General features: G+C 31.0%; 2 protein-coding genes across 4 annotated transcripts; both read left to right on the forward strand.

Moving 5' to 3' along the window:
* The first annotated feature begins 4,175 nt into the window (after positions 1-4,175).
* On the forward strand, positions 4,176-9,150 carry LOC120072271. Of its 3 annotated transcripts, XR_005480402.1 has the most exons (4): positions 4,176-4,399; positions 6,882-7,783; positions 8,532-8,615; positions 8,741-9,150. XR_005480402.1 is itself a non-coding variant. In XM_039024712.1 (3 exons), exons 2-3 carry the CDS (start codon positions 7,318-7,320, stop codon positions 8,965-8,967), a joined length of 693 nt encoding a protein of 230 aa, XP_038880640.1. In that variant the 5' UTR covers positions 4,176-4,399; positions 6,882-7,317; the 3' UTR covers positions 8,968-9,150. The 3 variants fall into 3 exon arrangements, 1 of the variants encoding a protein (XP_038880640.1); XM_039024712.1 differs by lacking the exon at positions 8,532-8,615; XR_005480401.1 differs by lacking the exon at positions 6,882-7,783 and having other exon boundaries at positions 8,532-9,150.
* Positions 9,151-15,261: 6,111 nt separating this feature from the next.
* On the forward strand, positions 15,262-20,026 carry LOC120070723 (glutamate-rich WD repeat-containing protein 1). The gene is made up of 12 exons (XM_039022575.1): positions 15,262-15,412; positions 15,524-15,690; positions 16,167-16,245; positions 16,610-16,792; positions 16,892-16,990; positions 18,363-18,528; positions 18,620-18,726; positions 18,803-18,942; positions 19,029-19,101; positions 19,202-19,317; positions 19,419-19,536; positions 19,643-20,026. Exons 1-12 carry the CDS (start codon positions 15,365-15,367, stop codon positions 19,778-19,780), a joined length of 1,434 nt encoding a protein of 477 aa, XP_038878503.1. The 5' UTR covers positions 15,262-15,364; the 3' UTR covers positions 19,781-20,026.
* Positions 20,027-27,953: the final 7,927 nt, after the last annotated feature.

Consider the following 27,953-nt stretch of genomic DNA (forward strand, 5'->3'; position numbering starts at 1 on the left):
TATTTTTAAAACTTGAATTTTATTCAAATTTTTTTATAATATGTGAGATGTGGGAAATTGAACCTCGAACCTTGAGATTGATCGTACATGTTAATATCAGTTTGAGCTATGTTTACAAATTTTATTAAAATTAAATGTTAACTATATAAACTAAATTGATGATTTTGAAATCACATGAAATTATCCTCAAATCATTTAAATCTAATCTGAAATCTAATCTCAAATTTAACCTAATAAAAGTTGACACATCGAATACATCAATGAGTGGAAGTAATATGAAAATTTCAAATTTGGGGAAAAGAAGCTTATTTATTTAAATGTTGGAAAAAGGTATATTTTTACTTCATGTATTTTAAAAAATTATTCACTTGGTCTCATCAAATAGAGTAAACATAAGTCTTTGAAATTTGATCATAATTGCTAGGTGGTCCCTTTGTGGAAGACAAAAAGATGGGACGACAGAAAAGGAAAATAATATATGATATCTCATATCATATGTATGATGGTTAATTTATCTATGCAAAGGGAGAGATTCCTTTTTAGAAATATATGAAAATTTTGAATTATAAACACAAATAAAGAAAGATCGTGCTTGTTTTTGTGTGTGTTCCAAAAACAATTACAATAGTAAAACTTATTAAGGTTGTCCAAAGTAAGATCCAAATTCGAATGAGGATTGAAGCCCGCATAAGAATTCTAGAGTCCTAAAAAAAAGATAAATTCTCCATTTTTGGATTGACCAGCCAAGTTCGACAAGTTGATTGTTGAGCTCGCCAACTAGCTAGTACTCTATAATCTCTCAAGGCCCACACATACTCTAACACTATCGACATTACACATGTCCCAAGCGAAAAGTAGATGACGAGTCTTATGAATAACTTTATATCATCAATCTCAAAGAATAATTGATTCTTTCTATATTTGACCGAGCTAAATACTCCATGTACTAACTTAGGTATCATAGTGTACTCGAATCGACATCACATCTATATGAATATCCTTACAGGCCATGATCTCTAAGTCTATTGATGTGCCCATACCAAAGGAATGGACTAGCAAAGACGCAAAATGCCAGCACCAATCATATTAATGTTTGTTGAGTTTAGGTTGATAAAGCAAGTTCTATTTTAGGATTTGTTTAGGATTAATGTATTAAAATTAGTCATAGGAGATTGAGAGAATCTTTGTCAAGGATGTTTGGTAAAAATTATTTATTTATTAATATATCTAAAAATCACATTTCAATTTATTATGAAATTTGATATTTCTTGTCTATTCTAATAAGTACACATTTCTTTTCCATGATATAGTCATAAGAATTTTAAAAGTAAGCATGTTTGACCTAATTAGTAATTTAATGTTAAAGTGACACTTTGAGTGACTTTTCCTTTAGTTTTTGTCTTATGGCCTGTTTGGTTAATAAGAATAAAAAATGATATTTTATCACCATGTTTTATACAAGTTTTCAACCTTGAGAATGAGAATATCTTATTTCAAGGCATTTCATATTCTCATTGAGGTTTTTCATGACCAACCAAATAGATGTGGTTTCTCCATTTCCAATGGTTAATTTATTTAATTTTTATAAATATTTTTAAATTAAAATTATAATTTACATATATAATTAATTTTATTATTAATAATAATGCTAATATGATAATTTATTTTATTATCATGAATTGATATGAAAAACCATAATTTTTTAAAAATATATGAATAACCATAATTATATTTGCTTAAATCTCTTCTTATGGCTAATATATATTAATATCATAAATATAGTTATTAAAATTATTAATTAGTCTTTAAAAAATATAAATTAATTAACTAATAATAAAATAAGTTAATTTTTTTCAATTAAACAATCTTGACACTTGTACTTCTAGTTTTAATCTATAATTATAATTATTTTGTAAAAATTAAAAACATTATTTGATGATTTCAAATCAATTAGTTTATATTAACTTCTTTTGTATATATATAAGGCTTATAATTGACATTAAACAATTAGCTAATTAACTCTTCAATTAACAAAACTACAAAAAAAAGAAGAAAGAAAATAGATATTTAAATTAATTATCAATATTTTATAATAAAAATTGATAATATAAATGTGTAATATAAAAAAAAAAATTATTGATGAGTGGGTAAATTTCATTAAATTTTAATGACTTAAAATTGATTTAATTACTTAATATAAGAAAAATAAATTAACAAACAAAAAATAATTATTGAATTTAATTTTGATTAATTTTATACTTTATAATTATAACACATTCCTATATATCCTATTCTTATTTCCATACATAACCAAACACAGTCATCTTTAATTCCAAGATATCTATAAATTTTAAATCAAACGACCCTTTAATGTTACGTGACGAAATCATTCTTGATTTTATGTCCCAAAAACGACCTGTTTATATGTCAGAACATTAATAGTTAGGTTTCGTCAAAAGATTTCAAACAACATTAATTCTTGAATTTTTAAGTTTGTATCTAATAAATCCATGAAAGTTTTAAAAAATGTCTAATAAATCTACATGAATTTTTAATTGTATGCAAAATAGATTCCTAAACTTTTTTTTCCAAAAAAATCTAATAGATCTCATAACTTTTAATTTTATGTCTGGTTGTCTTTGTTGTATTTAAAGTTTTTAACACGAAAATGTTAACATACAAATTGAAAGATTATGGTATGGATGGCAGGGGTCGTGGACGCATTCTCCATCTTCGTCCCATCTTGTTTTTCCTTTCGAAAAATCAAGGTCGAGGTCAAAGAATACCCGATCAGGATTGGATCTTCACAAAGAAAAACCTCTTTTGCCATTTTTATTTATATTTAGTTTAACTAAAAATTAATTTAAATTGGAAAATATATTAAAACTGTATATGTTTTTATGTTAAAGTTGGTAGTATTATTGTTTCGTTTATTTAAAAAAATCTAACATTTTTATTATAAAATTAATTAAAATATTATATTATGGAATTAAATATAATAAATACATAAAAGTAATTAAATTAAATTATATATGTGCATTAAAAATAAATAATTAACATTTCGGGGGTTCACCTCCAAAACCACAGATTTTCTAACCCAATTGGTTGGGGGCAAGTGGACAATTTTGTCATTTCTATTTTTTTTTTAACCCTTGAAGTTGATAGTACATGCTAATTGAGTTATTCTCGTCATCCCTAATTTATAGTCCTATTTGACAACAAAATTTAATTTTACTAATTTTTTTTTTTGAAAAATTGAACATATAAGGACTTAACCGACACAAGATTAAACATTCGTGTATTCAACACAATAAATTTTAACGTTTAAACTCAATTTGGTAACCATTTTGTTTTTTGTTTTTGGTATTTTTGAAAATTAAACTTATTTTCTCTCCGTTTCTTATAGTAATTTGTCTCTTTTTAAGTACCATTATTGAATTTTTAACCATTTTTTTTAGAAAAAAAAATTTAAAAACTAATTTTTTAGTTTTCAAATTTTGACTTGGTTTTTTAAACCTTTGGTAAAAAGTAGATAATAAAAAAAAGAAACTTGCAGTTGAAAGTAGTGTTTATATATTTAATTTAAAAAAACAAAAATAAAAAACTAAATAGTTATTAAGTAGGGACGTTAGATACTAAAATGATAATTTATCATAAAAATTACAAATTTTTTCCTTCCCTTTTCTTGGTTCCTCATTGAAGCCATCAAACTTAGAATGAAATTTTAAGATTGAAAGTGTTTTTACTATGGCTTGCATATTTTCCCCTTTTGTGAAAAATGGAAAAAAAATCAAATTAAAATTAAAAAGAGGGAAATACATTTTTTATTCTTTAAGTTTTGGATCTAGTTTCTATTTAGCCTCTAAGTATCAAGATTTACACTTTTAACCTTAATTTATCTTTAAATACTCACTTTTAATCATTGACGTTAATATCTATTAATCAATTTAAAATAATTATGAAGTAAAATTTTAATACTGACAGAAAATAGTGAAATTTAATTAATTATAATTATTATAATTATTTTAAATTAATTAACCAATATCAATATTAAAGACGAAAAAGTACATAAGTATTCTCGTTTTTTTAGAAATATATCTTAATTTTTTAGAAAATAACAAATTATTGTATCACAATCGTATCCGTATAACCATATCACATCGTAGAAAGAGACCGAAGGAACATTGCTCGGCGCACACACAAGAAAACACACAAGACCGAGTCAGCGCTCAGGCAACGCCATTGCCAATCACTCAACTTCCACCACTTTCAATGACGGACCCACGAGCGCCACTGCCATCTTCGTCTTCGTCTTCGTCTTTACCTCCCAATGATTTATTACCCAATCGCTTCAAGGTCATCTGGCGCGTTCTATTGATCTCCAATTTCGCCCTTTCAGGTTCACCCTACTATCCCCTCCTGCATTTTCCTTTTTCCTCGCATTCTTCGATGGGATGTTTTTCTTTAATCCGAACCTCGATCTTTAGCTTCCCAGATCTTGAAATGATTCTTGAAAAAGAAAAAATAAAGTTTGTGATGAAAACAACCTGAATGTTCGATGTTTTAGTTTTTGCAGGCCAGGTGTTTGATGTAATGACTGGGATGAATTTCTTTGTTTAGCTGTAAAATATGTTGCTAGTTGATGCTACTGCTGTGATTGTTTTGTGGAATCTCCTTGTTTGTTGTTAATGGCATTAGTTCATGCTTCCAATTCCAGTTACATTAGGTAAAGCCTGAGAGATAGGGGATTAGTAATGTACAAAGTCGATATTTATAGAGGGAAATGCATGAGAGCTCGCAGTACTATTGAAGTCAATATGACCTGATCTTTATGTTCCATTCCAAAGATGAGATTGCTGACAAAATGTGTCTATTTTGGTTGAATGAGTACTCTCATGATGTGATACTTTAGCCACTACACTATTGTTGTTTCACATGCATAAAAGTTGTCAAGTAAAGATTGGTGTTTGTTCTTTCTTAGTTCCTCCAGTTCCGATCTTACCTTCTATATGCTCCACTGTTCTTGAACTTCACTAGTTAGAGTGTGACTCTAAGCAGCACGAAAGGTTTCATTGAAGATGTGGTATTAATCTCATTTTACAAGGGAGGGACATTCATTAGGTTACAAGTGTTGTAAGCTTGAAAAATTATAGCTTCGGTTGATAATCATTTGGTTTTTGGTTCTTGGTTTTCGAAAATTAAGTTTGTAAACACTACTTCTACCTATAAGCTTGTTTGTTCTGTTGTATACTTTCTATCACGGTTTTCAAAAACCAAACTAAAATTTGGAAATAAAAACAAAATAGATTTTAAAAACTTATTTTTGTTTTTGAAGTTAACTAAGAATTCATATGCTTCCTAAAGAAAACTAAAATCCATTGTATGGGAATTGAAAGGAAACAAAAATAAAGTTAAAACGTAGAAAATTAAAAACAAATCATTATTAAACGGGACCTAAACTTGTGGTTTTCTAACTAAGAGACCCAAATAAAAGTGAGTAGGAATGCCTATTCTATTCCAAGTCACACAATACTCCATCTGACTAGTCTATGAATTGGTATCAATCAGTTTGGGAAGGTGGCCGTTCTTGTTAATCAGGAAAAAGGATTCTCATTTCTCTATATAGAACATCTCAAGTCAGGTTCATAACCACTCTGAGATTCAGGGAAGGCGTGCAACATTTATTTTTTATTAGATCTGTCCAATGCACATATATTTTGCATGATCTTTTAAAATTTCAAATTAATGGTGGGGGGACAATTACTTTAAGCAGGAGAGAGAGGAAGATGTAATCTCTTCAATATCTCATCTAAAGTACAACTTTAGATGATTCATTCCTCATATTGTCCAATGGTTTGAGTTAGTTGATAATTGGTCCATTAATGAGGAGGTAATAACCAAGATCAGCTGTTCCATTTTCCTTTCCTGGAAAACATAGAAAATTTTACTGAGTCTTGAATCTGAATTCTTGCCATACACTGTCCTGTGCTTCTCTTTGAAGTGATCATAGTTCTCTTCTTGTCTTCATTATATTGTGCTAGAAACTTGAAAGTTTGATTTGAGTCTTTGGAGCCATTGGATAAGTATTTCCTAGGCTTGGTTACATTGTGGATTCTATTGCTGTTTTTAAACCTGGTATTGGCAGTAGATTTTCAAATTGGAAGGTTCCTTCGTTTGAGATATTGGTTTTGACCTCAAGATTACCAAGTCTTTTCAGAATTGTGTTACTGCCCAATGGTTCAGCCTTTGATCATTGGGTTGCAGAATCTTTATCGTGGTCTGTCTCCTTTGTCAATTGCTGAAAGAGGAAGTTTGTTTGGATTTCTAGATTTTTCTGTTCTTTATCCGGTAAAAGAATGGCTTGCATCTAGATTGTTGAAGTTGGAAAGTTCAACGGAAGATTCACTCCCTCTCTTTGCTTGTCGTTTAATATTTATACTCTCTACTAGGCTGATAACGAAGGGCCTCAACTTGTTTCTGAGTGCAATTATTGGTTGTATTTAGCTGTAATGGTTATAATTGCTATATTTTGTTTTATTTTATTTCATTGTAATTTAAGCATTACTCACCTTTTCTTTTATCAATGAAAAGTCTTTGCTTTCTTTTCTCAAACTAGAATTTCAGTCAAAGATACATTGATGTGGTAGGATTAGAGTAATTTAGGGTATCTTGGTCAAATCCTTAATTTATTAGAACTCGAATTAGTTTTCTCGATTGATTAGGATTAGGATTGGATTCTTTGGTTTATTACGATTAGGATTAGTTTCTTTTATTATTTAGGATTAGGATTAGTTTGCTTTCCAATTCTCCATAAATAGAGAGATTGTCTTCTTGTTTTAATAAACTTTAATCAATAATAAAATTCACTCATTTGGTATCAGAGCATCAAGATCAACTAGGCTTGATGGAGGGAACGAAGCCTTCTATGGCTGAAACCTCCCAAAATAAAGAGGCGGAGACACCCACCGTCCTATCATCGAACACTACGACCAAATGCTTGTAGTCGGTCGAAGGTTCTGTTGATGATATCATGAAGTTACTAGAAAAAATTTCTCTTCGGTTGGATCAATTATTTGAAGGGCAAAAACAACTTCAAGATTTGGTAAACCCTACCCAAAGAGTTGAAGTCGAAAGGAATCTTGGTGATCAAGAACGGCAACAAAACACCTACCAATCTCAAATCTTTCCAAGAAACGTCCAAGAACCTCTTAGTCATGTTCCAGAACAACCAAGACGGGGTGTTATCAGAGGAGACAACAACAATTTGAAGAACTATCCAGTGAAGAAGAGGAGGAAGAAGAGAATAGGGAGTGGGGTATGGACAGAAAAGCTCGCAGACCACAAGTTCAAAGAGAGGAATACAACGACTACAAAACTGTTTTCGAATTGGAGCCTGCGCGACTCAAATTGGAAAGGAAATCGACGTCGAAAATGGAGGAAAGTGACTCGACCCACAAATCTCATCACAACATTAAAGATGTTGAAATCGACGTCGGAGAGGTAGAAGAAGAAAATACCTATGGGCAAACTTATTTGAAGAAACTTGAAAACCTAATTCGAGTCAATTGTGAAGCAACGTGGGATATGACATATTTGGAATTGAAAAAATGTGGGTATTCTGGCGAAATTGGTGGCAAGGCTGAGATGGCCGAACTGACAGATCCGACGAAGAAAGAAGAAGAAGAAGAAAAAGATTGCGTAGCTGACGAAGAAGATCATCGGAGGCCGATTGACATCCCATTCGCAGTCGTTTACAAGAGAGAAAAAGATGAAGCAATGCTAGGTGAATTATTTTGCGACTTTTCTAGTTGTATTCTTTTTGCAAAATCAACCCAAATTCTTTTTGCCAAATTGGCCCAATTTTCCACCCATATTCATTTTTTCGAACCGACCCATTGCCCATACTTTTTGAACCTAAAACAACCTCAGACCCAATTCCAATTTAGAGCCCATTTCCTTTTATTGAAGCCTTCAAACCAGCCCATACTTAAACCCACTACAATCAATATGGCCCAACCCAAGTCAAATTTACTAAGGTTTTCTTCCGACTTGGTTATATTGGCAATGGATTTCTGGAACAACATAATTCTTGGACTAATTTATGATGATTTTGCTAAAAAAATTATTCCATTTCAAAAGACAAATCTTGGTTCAACTTGTGCAATTTGGATGTCGTTGATATTAATTTTTCGAAGTTGTTTCCGTTCAAATGGTTTACCTTTTTATTTTTACCTTCATTTTCTTTTTAAACTCGATGATGAAATTTTTTGGGAGAGATAGAATGATGTAGTAGGATTAGAGTAATTTAGGGTATCTTGATCAAATCCTTGATTTATTAGAACTAGAATTAGTTTCCTTAATTGATTAGGATTAGGATTAGATTCTTTGGTTTATTAGGGTTAGGATTAGGTTCTTTTATCAATTAGGATTAGGATTAGTTTACTTTTCAATTCTTTATAAATAGAGAGATTGTATTCTTGTTTTGATAATTTTTTATCAATAATAAAATTCGCTCATTTGGTATACACCAGACATTTACTGCAGCCACTGGGCACGTGACTGAATTTACCTTACTAACTTCAAACATTAGCTGGAATTTGGATTATATATCAGCAGTTAAGGCATCTACTCCTTCCCACGAGATCGGAAATTTAAATCCCTTCTTTCCACCCACATTTTTTTGTGCTAAAGAAAACTTCAAGCATTAGTTTGCAACTGATGTGTATTTCATGCATTGCAGCCTACATGTTTGCAAGTGCAAGGAAGAAACATTTTGATCAACTGGAGAATGATCAAGTAGAAAAACAAAGTGATAGTGAAGTTATTACTGAAATCCCCTCAACGCTTATGGTAGATACCACTAGCATAGTTACTGAGAACATGTTGGAAGATCAGCAGCAAGAACCAAACCAGTGGATGGTTAGTGGTTGGAGAGAAAAGTTAGGTTTTAGTAAAAAAGTAAATTGATAGTGAGATGCTGTTTATCTATCAGTTTATTCTCTCATAACTGATTAGAGCCCATCCAGGTAAATATATTCAGTTGCTGTAAAATTTTCTTTTAAGACTCTTTTGTAGGAGAATGATATCTTCTTGTAGGTTTGTTACAATTATGTAACATAATTCAAAGAACATTAGCTCATTTGATAGTCATTTTGTTTTTTTTTAAGCGTCTAGTAAGGTCTTTTAGGCTTCGTTTGAGAATGATGTTTGTTTTTTGTTTACTGTTTTTTTTTTTTTTTTTTTTTTGTCTAAATTTCTCTTACTAGAGCCTTTTTTTTTATAAAAAAAACATTTGAATTCTTAGTCTAATTTCAAAAACAAGAACATGCTTTTCAAACATTATTTTATTTAGTTTTCAAAAACATTGCTTGATTTTTTAAAACATAGTAAATAACTAACAATAAAAATAAAGAAGGTTATAAGCTTAATTTTCGAGAACTAAAAACTAAAAGTAAATAGTTCTCAAATGGGGGCTTAGGCCCTCATTTGATAATTATTTTATTTTTTAGTTTTCGAAAATTTATGCTTGTTTCCTTTCAATTTTCAATTATGGGTTTTTATATTTGTTAAAGGAACATTTGAGTTTTTAGTAAATTCTGAAAATAAAAACAAATTTTTTGAAAATTGTCTTTTATTTTTTTCGTATTCCAAACTTGCGCCTTTGTAGAATATTAGTTTAAAACGGATTAAAAAAAATTTTCATAAAATTTATGAAATGAAAGTGGTATTTATAAACTTAATTTTTCAAAAATCAAAAACAAGCAAAGGGTTGAAAATATCTTATTGAAAATTTGAGTGGACCAATCGAATTGGTTTGGTTTAACTGGACCAAGTTAATTAAAAGTGATATTATATTGAAACGATATTACTATTTATTTATAATTAAAATATTCAAAATTACAAATATCTTTATCTTTACTATATTAAAATAGGTTATAAAGAGAGAATTTTTACATTTCCTTTTTGCTCTTAATAACTAAAATTCACACAAACACATGCACGATTTTACATAAAACTAAATACAAATAGTACATGACTTTACATAATAAACTAAATATTTTTCAAAGAAGAAACTATCCATTGTTGTTAGAAGAAACTACCTAGGACAACAATATTGATGAACAAACCTAATTGAATTTGATAGATTTCAAAAGAAAATAAAAAAAAAAAAAAAAAACAAACAAAAACAAAAAACAAAAAAACAAAAAACAAAGCTATTAGTATGATATATATCTTTAAGTTTTTGTTTGGATTTATTCTCAAATTTACTCTAACAACAACATTTATGCTATTTTTGTAGGAGGAAAATAAATTATTTTGAATCATACAAGCATGCCAACAAAACTTTAATCCTAAAAATATTTCATGAGTAGTTGATGATTTATATTATTATTTCATTAGTTTTTAATTTTATGTATTTATAAACCCTTTAAAAAGTATATTGATTCAAAATTTATGTCACAATCCAAATTCTTCCCCTCCGTATGTTGTAGTTGTAGTTCCACACTATTATTGACAATATACTATTGCTAATTTATTTACGAACATGATTTATGTTAAAAATGTATATAATTCTTATTTTGTAATGTTGTATAATTTATAATATATTATGTAATACATATTATATTTTTAAAGAATGACCTAAGTATATAACATGAAATATTGTATTTCTAAATGTTTTTACCTTTATTTAATATAACTATGCATTTTAAAATTTAATATTCAAAATCTAGGTATAAAGGAAACATAAAAATATTGTTTTCAAAATTAGCACTATTTGAGTCACATAACCCGAAAATAATTTTCAGAAATAGAATTTGAGTTATCTGCTAAACACATATTTACTGTATTCAGTCAATTTAAAAACATAAAATATAATCCAGATTTCTACTGGAGAGGCCATTTATTTAGAAAAGTCTTTGTTCCTTCCAAAGTTCACAATATTATCTTTTCTATTTTGTAAACATTTCAAAATTAGGAGTTCTTTTGAATTTTAAAATAAGATTAGAACTTGAAATGTTGTGATGAAGTGACTTAGAACGATGGAATCTTCATCCTGATAATTTTCAGGACAACCAATTAAAAGACATGTTTCTCAAGCCCAAGATGATTTTTGCCATTTTTTTAAAATTCATGTTTTTTTTTTACCTTTTGCTTGTTGCAACATCATCGTAACGTAAAGTAACTGACATCCTTTCTTGGAGTCCCTTTCAAGATGAGAGATATGGAGTCGTCACCAATGTTCACCCTTTCAAAATAAAAATGGACTACAAAACTAGATTTAAGGTTCGGGAGTCGGTTGAGTGTAAGGAAGATATTAGCACCACTATAACACCCGTCCTGAAAAAAGGTTACCACATTTTATTAAAAAGTTGTCCTATTATTATTTGGTCTTAATAAAAGAAAGATATTTTTTGAGTTTTGCTTTCAATGTCCCAAGAAAATATGAAAAATAATTATGAGTGGTTTGAGGCCATTAAAAACAAAAATAATGATAGAATTCACCTTGAATTTAACGATAATTTGCTCACTCATGAAAAATTAAAAAATTATGTTTCCTAATATTTCATCATCGAATTTAAGGAAAAGTTATGCATCTTTTAAGATTATTATTCAAAAAGAGAACATTATTAAATTTCCCAAAATAATTGTTTGTTTAAATAAATCAATCTGGGAGAGTTTATTGTATTTCTAAAACTTCATGAAAAAGTCTAAAAAGAGGACACTATTAACTTCAAATTTAGAAATTCATTTAAAAAAAACTTTTATTTTAAAGCTTAAAGAAGTAAACTTGAATAGAATTTAAAAAGAGTTGTTGTTTCAGAAATTCATTTTAGAAAATAAGAATTTTATTTCAAACTTCATGATAAAAACTCATTTTTGAAAATGTGAAAGATTCTTATTTAAAAATCCAATTTTGAAAAATTGAAAAATTGTTTTATTTCAAATTTCACTGTTAAATATAGACTTTAGTTTGGAATAATTTGAAATTCAATTTAGCAACTTGAAATTTTAATCAGAAAACTTTACTAAAATTAAATTGAATTCTCCAATTAAGACTAATTTGAAACCCTCTTGAAAATTTGAAATTAAATCTAAACATATTAGAAATTTTCATCAAATCTGAAACCCATTGAATTCGAAAACATTAAAAAATATTAACTTTAAATCAGATTAAAGAGTAGTTTGGAATTGAATTAAAATTCAAATTCAAATCATTTTCCAACTACAAATTAATCATAATTAAAATTTAATTTAGAAATTTCCAAATTAAACTAAGGTCACATTTACATATTCATCAATCGTAACTTAAAAAGTGAGTTCCATTTGACGTAATAAAATATGGACCCTACCATAAAATATGTAATCAAATATTGTAATTTGATTGAGTACTAAAAGGTGGTCAATCTAATTGCCTTTGAAAATTATGTGAGATCCACCGTATTTTAAAAATATTTTTGAACGATTTTCAAATTTGATCTAAGTATCGTGTTTTGGGTTATCACTAAATTTCACTGATAAGACCATGTTATTAATGTATTTGATCGATGACAGTATCCATAAGAAAATACGAAACAAATCCAAACTTTTGGGATGTGGTCGATATAGGTAAGACCAGTTAATTTTCAAAATCGTATTGCTACTTTTTTTCTTCTTTCTTTTTGGGTAAAGAAAAGAGAAGCAAAACAAATGAATAGTTTTTTTTTTTTTTCTTTTTTAATTTGTTGAGTGAGATAATATGAGTCAAATTGGAAGGAAATGCTTTGTTAGGGAGAGAATAGAATCCCTAGCTTATCGATGTTATTTGTCCAATAACATAAAAAATAAAAAATAAAAAATTCGGGGATGTTATTTGTTCGACGGTATCTATATAAAAAAACAAAATCTATGATTTTAGGATGTTATTTGCTATAACATATCGATAAGTTCAAAATTTTGAGATAGTTATTTGCTGGATGATGTATTGGTAAAAAAAATTCAAAATCGTAAGATGTTATTTGCTTGAAAAAAAGATTTTTAAAAAATCTAGAGTTTTATTTGATACGAGATATTTGTAATAAATAGTAGAATAAGAGAAAAAATCTAAAAACATATGACATCTTTAAAATATTTATAAATATGGATGGGTTGACTAGTCAATTTTTTATTTTTTTTTAATTTCTAATTTTACTCTCCCTGTCTTGTTATACACCCTTTTCTAGTCTTTTTATTTTCTTTCTTTTCTTCAATTTGGTTATTTTTTTTCTTTCCGTTCACTAATTTTCTTCTTCCATTTTCTTTTTTTATTATTATTTTCTTTTCTTTCTCCGATTTTCTGTTTATTCCCTTTCTTTCTATTTTTCTCCTTTTTTTTTTCTTTTAAATTTTTCTTTCATTTCTCTAATTTTTGCTTTTTTTTTTTTCTAATTAATTTTCTTTCCTTTCTTCATTTTTTGCTTCTTCTTTTTTTCTTATTTTTAAAATTTTTCTTTCCTTTGTTTGAATTTTTTCTTCTTCCCTTTTTTTCACAAGATGCTGAGTTTCGTATCCAAGACTTGAAAGTACTTGATTCATATGTGACTTAACACCAACAAACCAAATCATCAAGTTTGATTATTATAACAAATAATAAATATAAATAGCAAATGGAAGTCTATCAGTGATAGCCACTAATATTTTTTTTACCATTGGTAGCTTTTTTTTTATTACATTTTCATAGTTAATAGCCACTTATAAAATTATATCATTGATAGCCAACTTAGTGAATTTAATTAATAAAGTTGAATTTTGAACTAAAATGTAAATGGAATGCCTAGAAGTTATCACTAATAGCATGTTTATTCGTCATATAAACTATCATCGAAAAGAAAAAGGGACTTATAAATGTTTGGAAAGGACAATAAAGGGGCAAAAAAGTGTTCAGTAGCTATGATTGATATAAGCTACTACGGATAGCATGCTACCAGTGATAGAAGTTAATACTAGTAACATGTCATCAATGATAGAAGCTATCCGATAGCACGTTGTTAATGATAGAAGCTACCACTGATAGCACGTCATTGATGATAGAAAACCATAACTGATAGCATGATATCAGTGAGATCAATGATAACATCTTATCGGTGATGTTATCAATGAAATAAGTTATCACTGATAACAACAATATAAGTGATGTTAGTGATATCAGTGATAGAACTTAGGTGATATCTATATATCGGTGATAACCAATTATAGAAGTCTATCATTAATAGCCTTAAGTGTTAATATTTCAAGGTTGATTCTAATTGATGAAAGTATATCAATGATAGTGACTAATAGTTGCCATAAATGATAGTCATGATAAAATATTATTAATTATAGTTACTGTGGTAATCAAAGTTGTTGGTCTTCTTTCAAAGTTGATAATTATTTATAAATCTATGATTGATAGCCACTGATAGCTTTACATATTGATATTTCAAGGTTGATTCTAATTGATGAAAGTGAATAAATGATAGCTACTGATAATTGATAGCAAATTAAAAGCTAATATTTTAAGACCGTATTATTTTTTCTCAAATTGAAAGCTATTGTTGATAGCGACTATCATCGATAACAATTGATAGAAGCTATCAGCAATAGCAGCCGATAGCAGCTATCAATGGCTATCACTGATAGCTGCTATTAACGATACCTTTTAATTTGAGAAAATGGGAAAAAACGAGCAAAATGGTGGCTACGCGTGAGTTTTTTTTAGTAATTTATTATTTTTTGATCTATATGTGCAATTATTTTTTCGTTGTAGTACATATTATATTATTTTGGACTTGAATTCTATTTATGTAACTAGCCATTTGATGGGTTAAGAAAATAAAAAAAAAGTCCAAAATTATGGGTGGTTGTTTGTTCAATAAATAGATAAAAGTATCAGATAAAAGAAATTAAAAAAATGCATTACGCTTACACCAATAATAAGGGTTAAACAATCTAATTACGTTTATAAAATACAAATAGTTAAGTAAATGTGTTTAAAAATAATTGATTCATTACAGTGACCAAATAAAAGCTAGATTAGATTTTGTTTCAAGATTCTAAATCTGAAATCAAATTGGTATTTTATTTGCGAGTTCCAATTAAAATCTAACAAAATTAAACCTGGGTCCACCATTAACTTTATTAATTTTCGTCGCCGAAAAACCGACAACTGACGTAACCTAACATAATCGAACCAACCAAACCAAACCAACCAAACCGCGTCGATTTGGTTTGATCAATTCGGCGGCCCAAAAAATCGAAATTTGACATAAACCCTAATTCGAGCCGAATCGATTACACCCTTTTAAGGACGTCTGAGCAAAACCCCTCGACTGAGTTTCTTCTTCGGAGAGAACATCACTACGTAAAAATGGTTCGGAGCATAAAAAACCCTAAGAAAGCCAAGAGAAAAAGCAAGGTTCAGTTTCTTCTAAAACCCTAATTCTAATTCATCAGTGAATTTGAGAGATTTCATAGTCTTTTTTTCTTTTTCTTTTCTTTTCTTTTTTTTTTTTTTTTTTTTTGCAGGGGCTCGAGGAGAAATGGGGTTGGAGCTTCTTCTTCCTCCATACCCTCAATGCCCGCAAAGGTCTGGCAACCGGGGGTGGACAAGTTGGAAGAAGGAGAAGAGCTTCAGTGTGATCCTTCTGCGTACAACTCTCTCCATGCCTTCCTCTTTGGTTGGCCCTGTTTGAGGTATTGTGAACTTTTGCTTATTGTTTTTTCAATTAATTTTCAAGTTCCAATATGATGGTTAAAATTTATGTTTAGTTCTTTGATTGTTTGGGAATGTAGATTTTGGGTGAATTTCTCTAACCAATGTACGGCTGGAAAATCAAAGGGGCAATTTGGATTGTCATCCGTTAATTTATGTTTCCTAATTGTTGACTTTTTGGGATTTTCAGTTGGCTGTGATGGCCGAGTTATTGATTGTAGAATCTGGCAGGTCATATAATGTGCCAGAATTTAATTTTTATTATCATGAAGCAAAGAGTGTAACATTGAAAAGCCTGTTCTCTTAGGGATGGTGTTCAAATTTCAAACACAATTTTTATTGGATATTAATGAAAGTCATGGCTTTCCGATTTAGTTTGTGTATATTTTCTAGGCCTATAATGCTCTCATCATTTAAGGATTTAAATTTACAGTTTGAATTGGTTAAATGTTTGTAGCTTTGATATTGTTCGTGACACATTAGGCTTGGTGAGGACAGAGTTTCCACACACTCTTTATTTTGTCGCAGGGACTCAGGTGAGTTTGATTAGTGCAAAGCCTTTTATTATGTCTGATTTTTGAATGCCTTTTCCTGGGATAGGACAAAAGGTTTCCTTCTTGTTGGTAGTATGGGATTCTGAGGATGTACTCATTTTAATGGGGAACGAATGTCTTTATATATTTGGTGATCTTTTCGGAGAATAAATTAGTTAAGCTAAATATTTTTCCAGTTAATTATTTTCTTGATACCATCCTTTTGGAGGAGTGAAATAAGAATTCTCTACATTAGGTAAAAGGGACTTATTGTTTCAATTATTAAATTTCATGTTTTTATTGCATTTATCACTTTCTCATTTTCTATGAGTCATTATTTCAAGATATCATGGTCTTTATTTTGCAGGCAGAGAAATCTTCATGGAATTCCATTGGAATATTTAAAGTATCTAATGTTTCTGGAAAGAGACGTGAACTATTGCCCAGTAAACCAGTGACGGATGACACTGACATGGACAGTGATAGCAGTGACAGCGATGAGGATGTTGAAGATGGGGACGATGGTGGATCTAAGGCACCAGTTTTGCAGGTGTTATGATATTAAATTAATGTTTTTTTCGTTGTTTCCTGTTTAATGTATCTTGCCTTGATTCTGATGTGTTTGTATTTATACTCTTTTCATCAACAGCTGCGCAAGGTAGCTCATGAAGGATGTGTAAATCGTATACGTGCCATGCAGCAAAATCCTCATATATGTGCATCTTGGGCTGATGGTGGCCATGTCCAGGTTAGACTTCATTTATACTCTCTAATTCTCGAGCTTGTCCTTGTGTCTTGAGATATTTTAAGTCTTCAAGGACGACTACATGTACCCTTGAGTTTGTCTTTATTTATGCAGGGGTGGGTCAAGTCTATTTCATTTTATTTTATGCAAAATTTCCCATGTTTCTGGACTGAACAAAAAGTTTATATGTATTTTTTATTAGGTTAAAATACTATTTTAGTTTCTGTACTTTGATGGTTGTTTCATTTTGGTTCTTGTACTTTTTAATGTCCAATTTTGGTCCCTGTACTTTCAATAAAGCTTAAAACTAGTCCCTACCATTAAATTAGACTTAAAAATAAGCTGAGTTGGCAAATAAACATAATAAAAAATTGAAATAGGATAGAAAATTAAAAGCCAAAACACTTTAGTTAGAAAATAAATTCTTTTTCCTTTCCCCCCACCTTCTCTTTCTTCTGCAACTTCATCTTTTTCATGGCTATTGTTCTTTGATCAAAACCCTTCAACCTCTTTCGCTTTTTCTTTTTCAATTATTTTCCTTCTACAAATCATCTACAGATCAATATATTAAACAACAATGATTTGGATCTGAATGACCTCAACCACAAGCTCTTGATCAAAATCCTCATTTCATCCGGCTATCAAATCAACAGTGTTGATCCTATCATTCCAAAATCAAATAATAATAGACCTCATTTCCCTCAATTATACCCAGTATTCATGTCTCTAATTGGAATGTCTCATCTCCGGCGCACCATTGTCTCAAATTTCTTAGATTTGAACTTACAAATGTTGGTCGATATGTTGGCTTCCTCTGAAAATTTCAATAGTTTTAAAGAAACATTCTCTGATTTTCACGATCGGATGCAACCTCCACTGGCCAGCCTCCATGCATTCCAAGTATTCTTTTTAATGATTTAGAAACTTGATATTTTTAATATAGATTTTTGGGGTGTTAATTTAAATGGGGAAAGAAGAAAGTGAAGTTGGAGAAGAGGAGGAGAGAAAGCACGGAGAAGATGAAGTTGTAGAAGAAAAAGAGGATGGGAGAGAGAAAAAACAATTGATTTTTTAACTCAAGTGTCTTGGCTTTTAATTTTCTATCCTATTTCAATTTATTTTATTATTTTTATTTGCCAACTTAGCTTATTTTCAAGTCTAATTTAATGGTAGGGACCAATTTTAAGCTTTATTGAAAGTACAAGGACTAAAATTGGACATTTGAAAGTATAGGGACCTAAATGGAACAACCACCAAAGTATAGGGACCGAAATAATATTTTAACCTTTTTATTAATATCTGTAAGGTTAATAATAGGCAGTTCAGCTTCTTAGCCTTTATTTAGTTTTATAGTGTGTATTTTTTTATTATGCAGATTTGGGACTTCAGCTCTCATCTCAATACTTTAGCAGGATCAGAAGCTAAAGTTAGTCAGGGCGAATCTTCAGTTTTTAATCAGGCTCCATTAATTTTGTTCAAGCATAAGGATGAAGGTTATGCTTTAGACTGGAATCCACTTGTTCCTGGAAGGCTTCTGTCTGGTATGCATCGACTTTCTTTACCATTGAGACTAGTAAACTTTATGACTTTCCGTAGCCGTTTTATACTGATACTTTTTGTCATTTTTGTAAGGGGACTGTAAAAATTTTATTCATTTGTGGGAGCCTTCATCTGGCACTTCATGGAATGTCGATGCTACTCCATTTGTTGGACATTCTGCAAGCGTTGAAGATCTGCAGGTATACTTCAATTCTAAATGATCACATTTCCTTCAAACAAAAAATTCTGACAACTCCTGAATTTGAATTTGTGCAGTGGAGTCCTACAGAACCTCATGTATTTGCCTCCTGTTCTGTGGATGGGAGTATCGCAATATGGGATGTTCGATCAGGGAAGTCTCCTGCAGCCTCTTTTAAGGCACACAACGCTGATGTGAATGTTATTTCATGGAACAGGTAGAGTTAACAGTTTAGTATCATCTCTATCATTGTTTCGTTTTTTTCTTTTTAATATGGCTCATTCAATTATATTATGTCATTAGACTTGCAAGCTGCATGTTGGCATCTGGATGCGATGATGGAACATTTTCTATTCGTGATCTCCGATTGCTCAAGGTAAGTAGTGTTAGACTCAAAGAAAGCTTAAATTTAAGAACGCCTCACAAGCATATATTCCCTTTTTTAGTAGTCATTTTCTTCCTTCTGTAATTGGCAGGAAGGAGATTCTGTAGTAGCGCATTTTGAATACCACAAATGCCCCATCACGTCGATAGAATGGAGTCCACATGAAGCCTCAACACTGGCAGTTTCATCAGCCGACAACCAGTTGACGTAAGTCGTAGTGATAAACTATGAAGCATTGATGAGGAAGAAAAGAATCATTTGTTACTAAACTCAAGTTAAAATTCCTAACTTTTTCCCATTACTACCAGAATTTGGGACCTCTCTTTGGAAAAGGATGAGGAAGAAGAAGCAGAGTTTAAAGAAAAGACCCAAGAACAAGTTAATGCACCAGAAGATTTACCTCCACAACTTCTATTTGTTCATCAGGTACCTATCCCTTTTGCATCTTCCATCTTTTTTATATTCTTGATTGAGCGAATCATGTAAAACCACATACATATGATCGTCTCACGTGTTTCTGCTCACTCATCAGGGGCAAAAGGATTTGAAAGAATTACATTGGCATGCTCAAATTCCTGGGATGCTTGTTTCTACCGCTGCAGATGGTTTTAACATTCTGATGCCTTCAAATATTCAAAGTACCCTTCCTTCTGATGCTGCTGCTGCTTGAAAGTTGAGATAATCACCATTACTTTCTTTACTACTTGGAGCTGAGCTGTGAGGTTCACTGTTTATGTTTTCCCTAAAATTTTGTCCCCACCCATTATAGTAGGAATCTCAACTGATTGATTTCTTTTAAGGAAAGTAATTATTATGTGTATTATATTTATGATTAATGATTAATCAGACTCCAATTTTGTTTTATTTGCCTATTCTCATCAAAAGGGAAAAAAATGCTCTCTCTCAGCACTGGGAATTCTGTGCTTCCATACCCCCCACCCCACGCGAATGAAACTGAATAAATACTTGTTCGATGAGAATGTTATTATTTATTAATCAAAATTTCTCTTGGCTACTTCTATGTATTTGAACAATATTGATTACATATTCATTATAAGTTTAAAATATATTGATTGGGCAAATTATGATTGAGGGTTTGGGGTGTAGAGTAGGTTATTATAGTTTATGGGTATTGATTATTAGTCTGTACGTTATAATAAACAGTGTTGTTATAGTCTGTGTTTGGGGTGTAGACTATTACCGTTTGATTTATTATTGTCTGTGTTTGGGGTGCTATATTTTAGTGTGTTATAATAGTTTGGTGTTTGGAGTGTAGGTTATTATAATCTGAAGTATAACAATTTGTAATTTAAATCTAGGTTATTTTAGATCATATGCAATTTTTTCTACCATTAATACAAATAATTATGTATATGAAATACCATATTTTGAAAATGTAATTAAAACTATATATGCTACCAATTTGTACAAAATCGATCGATTTTAGTTTATGTTAAAAGTTCACCATTTTTTTTTTTCATTTTAGAAGGTATCTTGGTTAACATAGACTAAAAAAAAAAAAATATTACATTATGATGCAATTTGTGTTTCATATATAAAACTTCATTTTTGGAGGCACAAAATAAAATCTAAAATAAAATAACTAACTCATAATTGTATAATTAAAATATCGACCACAAAGATTACATACAAAATTTACTACAAACTCAAATGCATAATTGAAACAAAATAATTATTGTTCATTATTGAAAAACAGTCCAAAATATGGGTTGATCAAACATTCTCTTTAAGAGAAGGTTGCAATGCTCCAACTTTATGATTGTGGGAATAGACAAGAAGCTCTCTGTATCTTTGCACATTGTGAAATATGATTTGCACAAGCTTCACACTGTCGAATTTTCAATTCAGGAATATCTTGGAGTTGGCTCATGACTTTCGCATGTAATTCAACCTCTCTTTCGGCCATTCTGCAATCGTCTTCAACTGGTCATTTGCAAAATCCACATTCCTAACAGCCTCTATCATTTCAGATTGATGTCTACTTCGCCTTCTATTACTTCCACTCGAAGCATTTCTTCCTTCAGTGCTTCGACCAGTACGTGTTCCATGCATTTAATTTTGTCACATATCCATTCTCTCTCTAGACATCGTGGGGATGTTCGAATCTTGTGATTAAGCAATGGGAACACCATCATTCATATGGTTTGACACATTAGACCCGTTCGTAAAGGTCTCTGACCATGCTCCTATAGCCTAATCATCATAGTATGGGAACGATTTGAGTAGAAATCTATTTGTTGTAGGATGACTCTGCATGAAGGGCAAAGTAGATGTTATGATTAGGTTACCAATATTCGTAAAAAAATATAAACAAAATTACACCTTCACCCATCCATCGAATATTTCCCGCTCTGTTGTGATGCATTGGAATTCTTAATTTTAGCGAAATCCACTACAAGTTTGTACTAAAAATTATTTGATACCCTTCTTGCCCCTTTTATATGTACTCTTTTTTTGAACAAACAAATCCAGCAACTTTTCTCTTTAAAAAAAATTAGTCTCTCTGAACGACCATTACTCCTAAAACAAAAAACTTGTTATTCCTTCGAACTTTTTAAAGTAAACTTGCAATACGAAGTAATGTAATGAAAATTGAAATTGATATGCTGCTAAATTCATGTTATTCCTTCAAACTTTTTATACTTTAGGAAAAGGAATATTGTAGTCATTCATAAGAAAATTATATGACTACTCTATTAAAAATCATAGGAAACAAATATAGATGAATATTTTTATCATGCAAACAGCTATGAAGAGGAATATTTTCTCTAATATTAACCTTAAGCTATGCTCGAATCTGCTAATTGTACATTCTGACAAGGGCACACAAAAGTAATGACTGGCAACAACTAGAGATGTCCACAGGGCGGGACCGGGGATGTCATTCTCCATCCTCATCCCCGCTCCCCATTTTATTCTCCGTCCTCGTGAAATTTTCCATAGGGATCAGGGGATTCCCCGCAGGGAATTCGCGGGAATCAGGTTCCGTGCAAGAAAATTTTCTCCATTACTTTTTTTTTTAAAGCCAATTAATTTAAATCACTACAAAATTTAATTAAATAATTAACTTTATCACTAAATTGTTTATTATAGTTAGTTGTACATTACAATTTGAATTTAAAGATAAATTAAGTTTGACTTAAAAAAGCTAATTAATTTTTTTAGTAGAAAGAAATAAATCTAAATCAAATTATTCACATATATAATCTAAATTTAAATATTCAATTTAAACATATTCATTATCTTTCCCAATAAATAATCAAATTTAAAATTTAAATGTAATATTTATATAATAATAATAATAACAACATAACATTAGATAACTATACTAAATAAATATGTAAAAACAAATCAGGGCGGGGACGGGGAATGCGTTCCCCGCCCCCGTCCCTGTATAGCTCACGTGAAATTTTTCCCCCACTCACTCTCCAATTCCTCGCCTAATCAGAGAATCCCCGCGGGCCCTGTTCCCGTGGGGAAATTGGACATCTCTAATAACAACCCTAAACATAAGTAAGGAAGAAAAATGTGTAACCATCTCTAAACATAATTTGAATTACATAATAAGGAAAACTTTAGCAAGAGAAAGTGGACAAACAATTTTTGATGTGGTTGGTTTGTAACAAGACCAACCTTAAAACAAGTTATGATATAAAACATTAGTACCATACGAAACTAGAAACAATATAGGAAGACAATAGTGAATACACATGATAACAAAATGATGGAAAAAAAATAGAGAAATGACTTGCCAATCACATGTAGGAAGCAGATGGAATGAGTTGGTCCTTAAAGTTGAAGGAAAGTGAGATCATTACTAAAATGACAATGATGAAAACCCATAAACAATGGAAAACTAACACTCTGAATCAGTCTAAAATAAATTAAAGAAGCCTAGAAAACAAGGAATATGCCCAAAAAAATGTGAATCCATTTAAAATTAACAAATGAACGAAATAGAGTCTAACCTCAGAATTATGAAATTCATTCATTGAAACCTAAATTTCAGATAATGAATTTCAGATAGTGTCATGAATAATGGTAATAAGAAATCAACAATGTAGATACAAAGACCAACAATGGATTTTAAATCAGAGACAAATAATGATAAATCATTTCATTAAAGACAATGTGTAATGAAACAAATGAAGTGAAAAGCAGAGACTAACAATGGAGATACAAAGACCAATAATGTGCATTAGAAACCAAAAGATGCACAAAACTTCATAGTAATGTGAAATAAAGCAAATGATAAGAAAATAGTGAAGAAAGAGAGAAATGACAAACCAATAGCATTAAACAAGTAGATGGAACGAGTTTGTCCTAAGGTCGAAGGGAAGTGAAACCCATATATAATAGTTGGGTTAACTATTGGTACAATTATTATTAGAAGTACATCTTACAAACCAACCTCATCAACCCAAATAAATAAGGGGACCCTTCGAGAACAAACAAACAAAAGTCGATGATTTTGAAATAAACCTACCCAATAAACAGTACTAACAACCACCGTCAATCAATATACAACAATGTATAAGTAATGATCATTTAATTTAGGCCATGTTTACACTAGTGCAAAAGTAATAAATCAAAGGTAATTTGAAAAGTGGGCCTCGATGAATTTAGGCTACGTTTACACTGGTTGGATAGTAATCCATCAATGATAATGTAAGAAGTGACCGTTATTGTAGTGAGATGTGTAATCTGATTGAGGAATAAAAGATGTTCAATCTGATTGCGGTTGAAAATTACATGGGACCTACTACTTTTACCGTTATCTTTACTGTTACAGATATTGTCATTGTAAGAGTATGAAAATCATGAATATGAGTGTTCAAATGATCTGACTGAAGGAACTCTTAAACAAGAGAATCCATGAGAGGAAGCGGATCTTTCCAATTTTATTGGGATAGAATTACCATACATACATTCTAACAAACAGATATGCATTGTAACATTAATTACTGACACGCTTTAACAAATAAAATATAAAAGACTGAGTAAATGTTCCAGTTGAAGACAATCTTCAATCAAACTCAGTCCAGCGGAAGCGAACTCCTCTACGCTCTTTACCATTCAGCAAACAGCCGCCTAACAGCACCACGGTTGTCTAAATAATCAACAGCACACGAACCAACAACAACTGGGGACGACACCACCACTTGAAGCCCTCGATATTCTCAAAGTGACAATCCAAAGGGTGGACTTTGATGGAATTGGTAGAGGGAGGAGGAAAAGGCGATCGTGTAGTACGAACAAGCAAGTGGGAGATAGTAGAAGACTATCATATAGTCGGGTGCTTATCGTTTAGAAAAAGGTACACGATCGTATAGGTTTAGCTAAGTGATCGACTATCAAAATGTAAGCGATCATTTAGGTCTACTCAGTGCGCTAAACGATTGTATAGAAAAAGTAAGCAATTGTTTAGGTTCGCTCGGCGCGCTAAGCGATCATGTAGTAAACTTAAGCGATCGTTTAGATATCGCGGGCGATCGTTTAGTGCGCGGGTGTACGATCGTTTAGGATGATGGACGCTAACGTATAGGCTCTCAATGCTAAGCGATTATATACTTTCACACTGTGAGCAATTTTTCGGATCTATTCCAAAATGAAAATAATTTTCATTTTTATTCTTCAGTTACTAGAACTGAATTCGATCTTCCCACTTTCGCACGATTTCGGAGAAATACTAGGCCAATTATCTCATAACCGCCTAATTAATTAATTAATAATATAATCATATTATATTCTTAACCTATAGTTTGATATCATATATCTACTATAGTGTTTTCTTCTCTACTTGATATAAATCATATTTATATCCAATTTCCTAAAAGATAAAGTATCTCATACATTTAGTCAATCATATCATATATAATTAACCAGTTCAATTATATCATATATACGAACTCCCTTTGTCAATTTGGAAAAATCAAAAACTAACCAAAAAATTTATTCCTTCAACTTATCCAAGCTACCAAGATCCTTATGACTTATGGCTTGAAGTCTCAACGGTACGTAAATAGCACTAAACTCTTAGCCACGAGAATCCACCATCCTTAACTGCCAGACATCCATTAAAGACTAACAACTAACTCTTCTTACCACAATATATTAATTTTGTGTCCATCGGATATAACCAATCATGAGTATGATAACCCTTCACAGATGTTCGTAAGTACGTTTGGGTCAATTTACCGTTTTGCCCCTATATTACATCTCACTCCTTAAGTACACGATTCCTCTAATGAATAATACAACATAGTCCAACTATGTGTGAACACCTCCGGGCAAGAGAATGTGTTGAGTTACATCTTTCAAGCCTGGAATCAGCTCTCTAGGAGCTATCTATTACTTGCTGCTGCATTGGGAAAAGAGTGAATTCCATCTTGTGTAGCTGGTTCCCAGCTCCCAAATCAGACGAATCTCAAATGGTAGGTTTGAGTCAGCGACTGCCACTCGCACCCATGCAAATCAAAGGACCGTCCTCAATGACAGGAGTTCCCAAATCACTCAAGATTGATGTCATGTTACCTATGGTCATCCTAGTAACGTAAAGTCTTTGTCATGAACGGTGTTATATAACGAGACGTTAATACTTCGTGGTCAGGTCTTATACAAACTCTTTGTATAGAACGCCCCCGCTCGCATGTCCTCTACATGAATGATCAGGATTAGACCATCTGTGACAACACTTGTGACCATTCCACAAAGCGGGCCGCATCCGTAGCGTTACCAGGATAAGGTTTCCCTCCTATATCCATATACTACAAACCATTTTAGTTATCATTTAAGACATGATCTACTTGTATGTCACAACATACATGCTTAAGTTACATACAAACAACCAAAGATTTTAGGTTTATTGGTTTGTGGTAAAGCAAATAAAACATTCAACTAAGCAAAATCAAGAAGTGAAATAAAATATCATATATTATACATCACAAACATTCGTACAAACTGTTTACAAACTACAGGACACGAGACTTTAGGGCATCAACCCTACACCGACAACCTAAATTATAAGGGTTCGGTTAATTTTTTATGTTTTTTTGGAATGGATTGGGTCTCGGGCTAAATTTTTGAACAATTCGGGTTGACTCAATCCAACTCGAATTACTACTAATATATATATTATATAACTTTTAGGTTTTAAGGTTTGAATTTGAAAGTTTGGTGTTGCCTTCTTGTTGAGGTTGATACCCTAAATCTCGTAGAGTCTTATAGTTTGTAATTGTAATATACAAACATTTTATTCATGTAATAAAATATTTGATGTTTTATTTCAAAGTTAGTTGCATTAACCACAAACAAATAAACTAACATCCAAGATATCTTGTAGCTTAAACATGTATGTAGAGACATAGGGATGGATCATGTTTAAGTGATAACCTAAATAGTCTATAGTAGATGGATAAGCTGGATACCTTATCCTTGTGACACTACGAGTATAACCCGTTTTGTAGATGTTACAATTGTTGTAAAGTGCTACAAATGATCTGATCCTGATCATTCATGTGGAGACATGTGAGCAGCGATATTCTATACAAAGGAGTTTGTATAAGACCAGACCACGAAATGTTTAGTCTCATTATATATCCCTTTCATAATAGAGACTTACATTTTACCAGGATGACCATAGGTAAAATGACATGAATCTTGAGTGAGTTGTGAACTCCTGCCTATGAAGAGGGTCCTTTGATTTGTATGGGTGGGAGTGGCCAGATCGCCGACTCAACAAGCCTACCATTTTGGGGCTTCGTCTGATTGGGGAGCTGGGAACATAGCTACACAAGAAGGAATTTACTCATTCCCCAACGTCGGTGTAAGTCGATAAATTGCTCTCTTAAGGGCTGATTCTGGGGCTTAAACAATGTGACGCCACACCCTTTTCTGGCCCGAGAGGTGTCTTGGTTTTGACCCCCTATGATTTTTGTTCATTAGAGGGATCAGTTGGTAATTAAGAGTTAGAGTGTTAACTACCAGGGCAAAAAGTAATTTTGGCCTAGTTGTACTTATGACAATTTATGAAGTATCCATACTGTGGATTTAGTTAATCAATGGACACAGAAATATATCCTTTAGTGCGATGAAGGGCAGCTAACGTCTTTAGTGGAGTGCCTGTCAAATTAATGGATGGTGAATAATTAGATTAAAGAGTTTAATTAATTATTACGCGTACGCATTGAAGCTTCAACGCTATAGATCCATGAGGTCCCTCAGTAGCTCATGGTTTTTATGAGAATTAGTTTTGGATTAATTTGAATGTTTCAAATTAATTGAGAGAATTAATGATATGTGATATAATTAATTAATTTAATTATATATGATATAATTACTATAATGTATCTGATACATTATAATTAATATGAGAGGAAATAAAATATTTGAATATGATTCAAATATTATTTATATGAATTGGATTCATATGGTTAAAATTAATATAAATATGATTTATATTAAAAGCCATTGGTGAGGGAAAGGTATGTTAATATTTGATATAACATATAGTTTAATATATACTATTATTGATAAGGTAGTTATCATATGAATACTATATTAAATAATTTATTAAATAAATAATTTAATTTAATTTTGAATTAATGTTATTTGAGAGGAGAGTTGTAACTCTCTAGATCGTGTATTTGGTTAGTTACACACTTTCTTTTTCTTTGTGTGGTGAAGAAAAGAAACATATTAGAAAAAAATCTCAAGGATCGAGATCTAAGGCTCTTCATCTCTTCTCCTCTCGTAATCCCTTCTGGATTCTCCATCCAAAGAATACCGAGGTTGCTTTGCTGGTAGTGTTTTGTTTTTTTTTT

This window comes from Benincasa hispida, chromosome 2, assembly GCF_009727055.1.
Source record: "Benincasa hispida cultivar B227 chromosome 2, ASM972705v1, whole genome shotgun sequence".
NCBI classification, from domain to species: Eukaryota; Viridiplantae; Streptophyta; class Magnoliopsida; order Cucurbitales; family Cucurbitaceae; genus Benincasa; species Benincasa hispida.

Coding starts and splice junctions, on each gene's coding strand:
- LOC120072271 (XM_039024712.1), top strand. CDS start 7,318: ATGGACAGAAAAGCTCGCAGACCACAAGTTCAAAGAGAGGAATACAAC. Junction 7,784..8,740: donor AAAAGATGAAGCAATGCTAG/GTGAATTATTTT, acceptor CATGCATTGCAG/CCTACATGTTTGCAAGTGCA.
- LOC120070723 (XM_039022575.1), top strand. CDS start 15,365: ATGGTTCGGAGCATAAAAAACCCTAAGAAAGCCAAGAGAAAAAGCAAG. Junction 15,691..16,166: donor TTTGGTTGGCCCTGTTTGAG/GTATTGTGAACT, acceptor AAATGTTTGTAG/CTTTGATATTGTTCGTGACA. Junction 19,537..19,642: donor AACTTCTATTTGTTCATCAG/GTACCTATCCCT, acceptor CTCACTCATCAG/GGGCAAAAGGATTTGAAAGA.